The sequence below is a fragment of the Lutra lutra genome, chromosome 17 (genome assembly GCF_902655055.1).
Source record: "Lutra lutra chromosome 17, mLutLut1.2, whole genome shotgun sequence".
Lineage (NCBI taxonomy): Eukaryota > Metazoa > Chordata > Mammalia > Carnivora > Mustelidae > Lutra > Lutra lutra.
In genome coordinates, this window is record NC_062294.1 from 37,350,072 (window position 1) to 37,361,573 (window position 11,502).

General features: G+C 37.8%; 1 protein-coding gene across 1 annotated transcript; it reads left to right on the plus strand.

The window, feature by feature from the left end:
- Positions 1-268: 268 nt before the first annotated feature.
- Positions 269-791, plus strand: LOC125089402 (proteasome assembly chaperone 4-like). The gene has a single exon (XM_047711589.1). The coding sequence runs from the start codon at positions 355-357 to the stop codon at positions 724-726; it is 372 nt and encodes a 123-aa protein (XP_047567545.1). The 5' UTR covers positions 269-354; the 3' UTR covers positions 727-791.
- Positions 792-11,502: the final 10,711 nt, after the last annotated feature.

Genomic DNA, 11,502 nt, shown 5'->3' on the forward strand with positions numbered 1-11,502 from the left:
GCACTGGGTGTGGTGCAAATTAATGAATACTGTTATGCTGAAAAAAATAAAAAAATTAAAAATAATAGCAAAACTGTATTCAATTATGTATACTTATGTACAGCATATGTGTGCATGTGCTTACATATGTGTAAGTGAAATGAATGACAACTAACTATGATAAAAGGGATGGGAGGAGGGAATTAGAATCACTTTGTTATTATAAAATATCCTCACTACCCATGAAATGGCATGGTGTTGTTAAAAAACAGATTAGTTATAGCTCTCGGCGCTCGCTTGCTTGGGTCTGACCGGGCTGGCGAAGGCCGGGCAGCGGGACTCCGGGCGCTAGCCAGGCCCGGCGTGCGGGGCGGCATGGAGGGGCCGCCGGCCGCCGCGGGCGGGGAGGTCTCCTTGCACAACTTCAGTGCGAGGCTGTGGGAGCAGCTCGTCCACTTCCATGTCATGCGGCTGACGGACTCGCGGTTCCTGTGGGTGGGAGCCACGCCGCACCTGCGCAACCTCGCCGTGGCCATGTGCAACCGCTACGATTCCATCCCTGTGTCTACCTCCCTCCTCGGAGACACTTCTGACACCACCTCTACTGGCCTTGCACAGCGCTTAGCCAGGAAGACCAAGAAACAGGTGTTTGTCAGCTATAACCTTCAAAACACAGACAGTAACTTCGCATTACTGGTAGAAAACAGGATCAAGGAAGAAATGGAGGCTTTTCCGGAAAAGTTCTAGCAGAGTGGCAGAAGTGAGGATTTGTAACTTATGTACAATATACATTGAAATAAAGGGATTGAATTCCAAAAAAATAAATAAATAAATAAATAAAAAATAAATAAAAAACAGATTAGTTATAAATGTACTATAAAATCTAGGGCAACCACTAAAAAAAGTTTAAAAAGAAGTGCAACAGATATGCTAAAAAAGGAAAAAAAAATGGAATTATATTAAATGCTCAGTTAAAAAAAAACACAAAAGGTAGGAAAAAAATGGAAACAAAGAAAAAGGGCAACAAGTAGAAAACAGCAACCGAAATGGTAGGCTTTAATCCAGTTAATCAATAATCATTTTTGAAGATCAGTGGTCTAAATGCACCATTAAAAGACAGGGATTGGCAGAGTGGATCAAAAAACATTACTTAACTATATATTATCTAAAAGACACCCACTTTAAATAAAAGGACACATTAGATTAAAAGTAAATGGATGGAGAAAAGTATACTATGCTAACACTGATGAAAAGAAAGCAGAAGCAGCTATATTTCCAACAGAGCTGACTTCAAAGGAAGGAAATTTATCAAGGATAAAGAAGGGCATTACATAACGATAAAGGTGTTGATTTTCCAAGAAGACATAACAATTCTTAATGTTTACACACCTAACAACAGAGTGTCAAACTACATGAGGCAAAAACTGACAGAACTGAAAGGAGAAATAGGCTAATTCACTAACAGAGTTAGAGACACAGACACCCCATTCTCAGTAATAGATAGATCCAGCAGTCAGAAAATCAGTAAGCATGTAGTTGAACTAAACAGTATGATCAGTGAAAAAGATATAATTGACATTTATCAACACTTCATTCAAAAATAGCAGAGTACACAAACACATGGAACATTCACCAAGACTGATTAAATTCTGGGCCATAAATTATACCTTTACAAATTTTAAAAAATAGAAATTACAGTGTGTCTTTCCTCAGACCACAATGGAATTAAACTAGAAATTAGTTACAGAAAGATAGCTGGAAAATCCCCAAATATTTGCAAAGTAAACTACACACTTCTAAATAACACATGAATCAAAGAAGAAATCTTAAGATAAATCTAAAAATATTAGGATGAAAAGAATGTGAAAACAAAACTTATTGAAATTTGTGGGATGCAGCAAAAGTGATACCTAGAGGGACACTTATAGTATTGAATGCATATATTAGAAAAAAAGAAAGACCTAAAAATCAGTAATATAAACTTTCACCTTAGGAAAGCAGAATAAGAGCAAATTAAATCCAACATAAGCAAAAGAAAATAAATGATAAGAATTAGAGCAGAAAAGTAAAAAAAAATGAAACAAGAAATAAGAGAAAATCAGGGGAGGAGTCAAGATGGTGGAGAAGTAGCAGGCTGAGATGACATTAGGTAGCAGGAGATCAGTTAGATACCTTATCAAACCATTCTGAACACCTACAAAACCGACAGGAGACCGAAGTGAAGAAGAGCAGCAATTCTAGAAACAGAAAATCGACCACTTACTGAAAGGTAGGACTGGCGGAGAAGTGAATCCAAAGTGACGGGAAGATAGTCCACAGGAGGAGGGGCCAGCTCCCAGCAAGCAGCGGAGCAACAGAGCGCAAAATCAGGACTTTTAAAAGTCTGCTCCACTGAGGGATATCGCTCCAGAGGCTAAGATGATGTGAAGCCCACATGGGGACAGCATGGTCTCATGTCCCATGGGGTCACAGAAGGATGAGGGGTGTCTGAGTGTCGCAGAGCTCACAGGTATTACAGCAGGGAATCCGGCTACAGAGACGGAGCCAAGGAGTGAGCTCTCAATTCGGGGTTACCTTAAATAGTGATCTGTGGCACAGGCCACTGCTCTGTGAGCAGGGACTCCACAAGACCCGGGGAGACTCCCCTGGAAGAGCACAGGGATCTGCAGGGTTCAGAGACTCCAGGCAGGGCTGTGTGCCAGAGACAGAGATGCTTGGTCACAGGTTGGGTGAGCTCGGAGGGCAGCCAGAGGCCAGGGAGATGGGAGTGATTAAGCGATTTTCTCCAAGGGCACACTGAGGAGTGGGGCTCCAAGATCTCAGCTCCTCTGAGCTGGAGATTGGGAGGTGGCAATCTTCATTCCCATCCTCGAGTATTCTACGGAAAGCGTTCAGGGAACAAAAGCTCCCGAAAGCGAACCTGAGCGGATTACTTAGCCTGGCCCTTGGTAAGGGTGGTGCAATTCAGCCTCAGGCAAAGACACTTGGGAATCACTACAACAGGCTCCTCCCCCAGAAGATCAACAAGAAATCCAGCAACAACCAAACTCACTTACCAAGGAGGACAGTGGAACTCCAGAGGAAGGAAAAGCAAAATATGGAATTCGTGGCTTTCTCCCCATGATTCTTTAGTCTTGCAAAGTTAATTAATTTTTTTAATTTTATTTTTTTCTTCTGCTAATTTTTTTTAACTTTTACTCTTTTCTCTTTTAACATTTTTAACTAGTTTATCTTAACAATACCTTTCAAAAAAAATCTTTTTGAACCTTCATTATTATAGTCATATTTTATCCTTCATTGTATCTAACTTTATTTTTTGTATACACACAGGGTTTTTTCTTCTAAAAAAATTTGGGATATAACCTCTAATAGATCGAAATATACCCTAAATCTAGCACAGGGCTTTGTTCTAGTCTCCAGCCTGAGCAAATTCTCTCCACTTTCTTTTTCTTTATTCTCCCAATCAACTTATCAACTCCTTTTTTAGAAATTAAAAAAAATTTTTTTTTGATCTTATATTCATTCCATCCCTTCATGGTGTTTACCCTTAAATGTTTTCATTCTTTAAAATTTTGGGAGGTAGTTTCCTCTAAGACACCAAAATACTCCCAAAATTAAGTGGGTAACCCTGTTCTATTCAGCAGCCTAATATATATATTTTTTCTTTTTAAAATTATTTATTTATTTATTTATTTTTTCCTGAACTTCTTTTTACCCCCTTTCTTCCCCCCACAATTTGGGATCTCTTCTGATTTGGTTAAAGCACATTTTACTGGGGTCTTTGCCACCCTTTTAGTATTTTATTCACTCCTTCATATATTCTTATTGGGATAAAATGACTAGGTGGAAAAACTCACCAAAAAAAAAAACAAAAAACAAAAAACAAAACAAACAAAAAAAAAAAAAAACAAGAGGTAGTACCAAAGGCCAGGGACCTAATCAATATGGACATTGGTAGTATGTCAGATCTAGAGTTCAGAATGACGATTCTCAAGGTGCTATCCGGACTTGAAAAAGGCATGGAAAATATTAAAGAAACCCTGTCTGGAGAAATAAAAGCTCTTTCTGGAGAAATAAAAGAACTAAAATCTAACCAAGTTGAAATTTAAAAAGCTATTAATGAGGTGCAATAAAAAATGGAGGCTCTTACTGCTATGATAAATGAGGCAGAAGAGAGAATTAGTGATATAGAAGACCAAATGACAGAGAATAAAGAAGCTGAGCAAAAGAGAGACAAACAACTACTGGACCACAAGGGGAGAAATCGAGAGATAAGTGATACCATAAGATGAAACAACATTAGAATAATTGGGATTCCAGAAGAAGAAGAAAGAGAGAGGGGAGCAGAAGGTATATTGGAGAGAATTACTGTAGAGAATTTCCTTAATATGGCAAAGGGAACAAGCATCAAAATCCAGGAGGCACAGAGAACCCCCCTCAAAATCAATAAGAATAGGTCCACACCCCATCATCTAATAGTAAAATTTTACAAGTCTTAGCAACAAAGAGAAAATCCTGAAAGCAGCCTGGGACAAGAAGTCTGTAACATACAATGGTAAAAATATTAGATTGGCAACAGACTTATCCAGAGAGACCTGGCAGGCCAGAAAGAACTGGCATGATATATTCAGAGCACTAAATGAGAAAACATGCAGCCAAGAATACTATATCCAGCTAGGCTATCACTGAAAATAGGAGGAGAGATAAAAAGCTTCCAGGACAAACAAAAACTAAAAGAATTTGTAAACGCCAAACCAGCTCTACAGGAAATACTGAAAGGGGTCCTCTAAGCAAAGAGAGAGGCTAACAGTAGTTGATCAGAAAGAAACAGGGACAATATACAGTAACAGTCACCTTACAGGCAATACAATGGCACTAAATTCATATCTCTCAGTAGTTACCCTGAATGTAAGTGGGCTAAATGCCCCAATCAAAAGACATGGATAAAAAAATGGATAAAAAAACAAAACCCATCAATATGCGGTCTATAAGAAACTCATTTTAGACCCCAAAACATCTCCAGATTTGAGGTGAGGGGGTGGAAAAGAATTTACCATGCTAATGGACTTCAAAATAAAGCTGGGGTGGCAATCCTTATATCAGATCAATTAGATTTTAAGCCAAAGTCTATAATAAGAGACAAGGAAAGACACTATATCATACTCCAAGGGTCTGTCCAACAAGAAGATCTAACCATTTTAAATATCTATGCCCCTAACATGGGAGCAGCCAACTACATAAACCAATTAATAACAAAATCAAAGAAACACATTGACAATAATACAATAATAGTAGGGGACTTTAACACTCCCCTCACTGAAATGGACAGATCATCCAAGCAAAAGGTCAACAAGAAAATAAAGGCCATAAATGACACACTGGACCAGACGGACATCACAGTTATATTCAGAACATTTCATCCCAAAGCAACAGAATACACATTCTTCTCTAGTGCACATGGAACATCTCCTGAATAGATCATATCCTGGGTCATAAATCAGGTCTCAACCAGTGTCAAAGATTGAGATCATTCCCTCCGTATTTTCAGACCACAATGCTCTGAAGCTAGAACTCAATCACAAGAGGAAATTTGGAAAGAACCCAAATACGTGGTGACTAAAGAGCATCCTTCTAAAGAATGAATGGGTCAACCAGGAAATTAAAGAAGAATTGAAAAAATTCATGGAAATAAATGATAATGAAAACACAATGGTTCAAAATCTGTGGGACACAGTAAGGCAATCCTGACTGGAAAAATATATAGCGATACAAGCCTTTCTCAAGAAACAAGAGAGGTCTCAAATACACAACCTAACCCTACACCTAAAGGAGCTGCAGAAAGAACAACAAAGAAACCCTAAGCCCAGCAGGAGAAGAGAAATAATAAAGATCTGAGCAGAAATCAATGAAATAGTAACAAAAAAAAAAAAAAAAAAAGCAGTAGAACAAATCAATGAAACTAAGAGGTGGTTCTTTGAAAGAATTAATAAGATTGATAAATCTGGCCAGACTTATCAAAAAGAAAAGAGAAAGGACCCAAATTAATAAAATCATGAATGATAGAGAAGATATCACAACCAATACCAAAGAAATACAAACAATTATAAGAACATATTATTAGCAACTATACGCCAGCAAATTTGACAATCTGGAAGAAATGGATGCATTCCTAGAGACATATAAACTACCACAACTGAACCAGGAAGAAATAGGAAACCTGAACAGGCCCATAACCAGTAAGGACATTGAAGCAGTCATCAAAAATCTCCCAACAAACAAGAGCCCAGGACCAGATGGCTTCCCAGGGGAATTCTACCAAACATTTAAACAAGAATTAATTTTTATTCTCTTGAAACTGTACCAAAAAATAGAAATGGAAGGAAAATTTCCAAACTCATTTTATGAAGCCAGCATCACCTTGATCCCAAAACCAGACAAGGATCCCATCAAAAAAGAGAATTACAGACCAACATCCTTGGTGAACACAGATGCCAAAATTCTCACCAAAATACTAGCCAATAGGATCCAACAGTACATTAAAAGGATTATTCACCATGACCAAGTGGGATTTAGTCCAGGGCTGCAAGGTTGGTTCAACATCCTCAAATCAATGTTTTACAATACATTAATAAAATAAAGAACAAGAACCATATGATGCTCTCAATAGATGCTGAAAAAGCATTTGACAAAGTACAGCATCTCTTCCTGATCAACACTCTTCAAAGTGTAGGGATAGAGGGCACATACCTCAATATCATCAAAGCCATCTATGAAAAACCCACTGCAAATATCATTCTCAATGGAGAAAAACTGAAAGCTTTTCCACTAAGGTCAGGAACACACCAGGGATGTTCATTATCACCACTGCTATTCAACATAGTACTAGAAGTCCTAGCCTCAGCAATAAGGCAACAAAAAGAAATTAAAGGCATCCAAATCGGCAAGGAAGTCAAACTCTCACTATTTGCAAATGATATGATACTATATATGGAAAACCCAAAAGACTCCACTCCAAATCTGCTAGAACTTGTACAGGAATTCAGTAAAGTGTCAGGATATAAAATCAATGCACAGAAATCAGTTGTATTTTTTTACACCAACAAGAAGACAGAAGAAAGAGGAATTAAGGAGTTGATCCCATTTACAATTGCACCCAAAACCATAAGATACCTAGGAATAAACCCAACCAAAGAGGCAAAGAATCTATACTCAGAAAACTATAAAGTACTCATGAAAGAAATGGAGGAAGACACAAAGAAACGGAAAAATGTTCCATGCTCATGGATTGGAAGAACAAATATTGTGAAAATGTCTATGCTACCTAAAGCAATCTACACGTTTAATGCAATTCCTATCAAAATCCCATCCATTTTTTTTCTAAGAAATGGAACAAATAATCCTAAGATTTATATGGAACCATTAAAGTCTTCAAATACCCAGAGGAATATTTAAAAAGAAAGCCAAAGTTGGTGGCATCACAATTCCAGACTTCAAGCTCTATTACAAAGCTGTCATCATCAAGACAGTATGGTACTGGCACAAAAACAGACACATAGATCAGTGGAACAAAATAGAGAGCCCAGTAATAGACCCTCAACTCTATGGTCAACTATACTTTGACAAAGCAGGAAAGAATGTCCAATGGAAAAAGACAGTCTCTTCAACAAATGGTGTTGGGAAAATTGAACAGCCACATGCAGAAAAATGAAAATGGACCATTTCCTTACACCACACATGAAAATAGACTCAAAATGGATGAAGGACCTCAATGTGAGAAAGGAATCCATCAAAATCCTTGAGGAGAACACAGGCAGCAACCTCTTCGACCTCAGCCACAGCAACATCTTCCTAGGAACATCACCAAAGGCAAGGGAAGCAAGGGCAAAAATGAACTATTGGGATTTCATCAAGATCAAAAGCTTTTGCACAGCAAAGGAAACAGTGAAGAAAACCAAAAGACAACAGAATGGGAGAAGATATTTGCAAACGACATATCAGATAAAGGGCTAGTATCCAAAATCTATAAAGAGCTTATCAAACTCAACACCCAAAGAACAAATAATCCAATCAAGAAATGGGCAGAGGGGGCGCCTGGGTGGCTCAGTGGGTTAAAGCCGCTGCCTTCGGCTCAGGTCGTGATCCCAGGTCCTGGGTTCGAGCCCCACATCGGGCTTTCTGCTCAGCAGGGAGCCTGCTTCCTCCTCTCTCTCTGCCTGCCTCTCTGCTTACTTGTGATTTCTCTCTGTCAAATAAATAAATAAAATCTTTAAAAAAAAAAAAAAGAAAGAAATGGGCAGAGACCTGAACAGACATTTCTGCAAAGATGGCCAACAGACACATGAGAAAGTGCTCCACATCACTCAGCATCAGGGAAATACAAATCAAAACCACAATGAGATACCACCTCCCACCAGTCAGAATGGCTAAAATTAACAAGTCAAGAAATGACAGATGCTGGCAAGGATGGGGATAAAGGGGAACCCTCCTACACTGTTGGTGGGAATGCAAGCTAGTGCAACCGCTCTGGAAAACAGCATGGAGGTTCCTCAAAAAGTCGAAAATAGAGCTACCCTAGGACCCAGCAATTGCACTACTGGGTATTTACCCTAAAGATACAAACATAGTGATCCGAAGAGGCACACGCACCCAAATGTTTATAGCAGCAATGTCTACAATAGCCAAACTATGGAAAGAACCTAGATGTCCATCAACAGATGAATAGATAAAGAAGATGTGATATATATATATATATATATATATATATATATATATATATAGTGCAACCATCAAAAGAAATGAAATCTTGCCATTTGTGATGACGTGGATGGAACTAGAGGGTATTATGCTGAGCAGAGAAAGACAACATATGATCTCCCTGATATGAGGAAGTGGAGATGCAACATGGGGGGTTTGGGGGGTAGAAAAAGAATAAATGAAACATGATGGGATTGGGAGGGAGACAAACCACAAGAGACTCTTAATCTCACAAAACAAACTGAGGGTTGCCTGGGGGAGGGGTTAGGGAGAGGGTGGTAGGGTTATGGACATTGGGAGGGTATGTGCTATGGGGAGTGATGTGAAATGTGTAAGTCTGATGATTCACAGACCTGTACCCCTGGGGCTAATAATACATTATATGCTTACAAAAATTTTTTAAAAATTATTAAAAAAAGAGAAAATTAACAAAATCAAAAAGTGCTTTGAAAAGATCAATAAAACTTACAAACCCTTTGCCAGACTCACTAAGGGGAAAACAAAACAAAACAAAAGAAAAACAAACAAAAAAAAGGAGACATAAATAAAAATAAAAATTACAATTAAAAAAATATAAATAAATAAATAAATAAAGCTTTCCCATTAGCATCATCTACAAGGCAAGGATATTCCCTCCCACCACTAGTCCTTGTTAATGTAAAGGAAAGAAGACAAGCAAAGAAAACAAGTTTTGGAAGGAAATAATAAAGCCTTCTTTGTTCACAGATGATCATCTCTGTAGAAAATCTGAAAGAACTAACAACAAAACTCCTAGAACTAATAAGCCATTACAGTAATGTAGCAGGATACAAGGCTTAAATGCAAATTGCAACTGCTTTTCTATATGCCAACATGAAAAAGTGTGAATTCAAATTAAAAACAATACCATTTTTACGTGCATTCCCCCCCCCATGAAATACAAATCTAGGTACAAATCTAACAAAATATGTACAACATCCATAGGAGGGAAACTATAAAATGTTGATGAAAAAAATCAAGTAATTAAATTACTAGAGAGATGTCTCATGTTCATGGATTGGGTGACTCAATATTGTCAAGATAATAGTTCTTCCCAACTCGATCTATACACTGAGTGTAATCCTAATCAAAATCTCGGGAAGGTATTTTATGGATATTGGCAAAGCGATTCTAAAATTTACATAGAGAACGCAAAAGATTCAAATAACTAACACAGTAATTGAAGGACAAAGTTGGAGGATTGACATATTCCAACTCAAGACTTATTATAAAGCTACACTAATCAAGACAGTTTGGTATACACACACACACACACACACACAAAATAGACAACTAAATTAATGAAATAGAAAAGAATGCCCAGAAATAAATATGTCTAGAACAACCAGACATCTACAGGGGGACCAAAAATGTATCTACACATATAGAGCGTACATAAATTTAACAAAAAATTTAACAAAAATTAACAAATATTAACAAAAAATGTAGCATTGATCTAAATGTAAAGTGCAAAACTATAAAACTCCTGTAACAGGAGAAAATCTAGATGACCTTGGGTATAGTGATGCTTTTTTAGATATAATACCAAAATCACAATCCATAAAAGAATTAATTAGTAAGCTGGAGTTCACTGAAATTAAAAACTCCTGCTCTGAAAATGCAATATGAAGAGAATTAGAAGACAAGCCACAGACTGGGAGACAATATTTGCAAAAGATGTATCCAGTAGAGGGCTGATTTCTAAAATATGCAAAAAATTCTTAAAATTCAACAATAAGAAAACAAAGAGACCAACTTAAAAAGGAGCCAAATAACTCATCAAAGAAGATGTACATATGGCAAAAAAGCATAGAAAAGATGCTTGGCATCATACATCATTAAGAAAATGCCAAGTTGGGGTGCCTGGATGGCTCAGTCCATTAAGCGGCTGCCTTCACCTCAGGTCATGCTCTCAGGGTCCTGGGAAGGAACCCTGCATCAGTTTCCTTGCCCAGCCAGGAGCCTGCTTCTCCCTTTCCCTTTGCCACTCCCCTGCTTGTGCTCTCTTTCTGTCAAATAAATAAATAAACTCTTGAAAAAAAAATAATAATCCGGCTTAACACAATAATGGAATACTGTTACATAGCTATTAGAAGGGCTAAAATCTGGAACACGGACACCAAATTCTGGCAAGAATGTGGAACAAATTCCCATTTGCTAATGGGAATGCAAAATGGTACAGCCATTTTGGAAGATTATTTGGTTTCTTACAAAACTAAACATCCTCTTACCATGTGATTCAGCAATTTCACTTCTTGGTATTTATCCAAAGGAGTTAAAAACTTATGTCCATACAAAGCCCACACGTAGGTGTTCATAGAAGTTTTATTCATAATTGCTAACAGTTGGAAACAATCAAGATGTCCTTCCATAGGTGAATGGATGAATAAGTTATCAAGTCATGAAAAGACATGGAGGAAACTTAAGTTCATATTACTTAGTGAAAGAAATCAGTCTGAGAAAGAGAAACACAACATCAGGCTGTCATTCATTTAGATTTTCTTTCTGAGGGATGTGGAACTGGACACCAAGATTGCTGGTTTGTAACCTCCTGGGGAGTTTCCCAGGTATAATCTAAAACCAGCCCCCAAACCTGGAGGGTAGGGAGACACTGAAGAAAGAGGCAGGCCTCTCCAGGTCAGTACACAGCAGTTTTAAAAAGCAGAGGAACTTGCACATGAGTTTTATCTTGGGCAGCAGCAAACATTTATATAGAAGCCTTACCTGGGTTTGGTCACATATACTATGTAG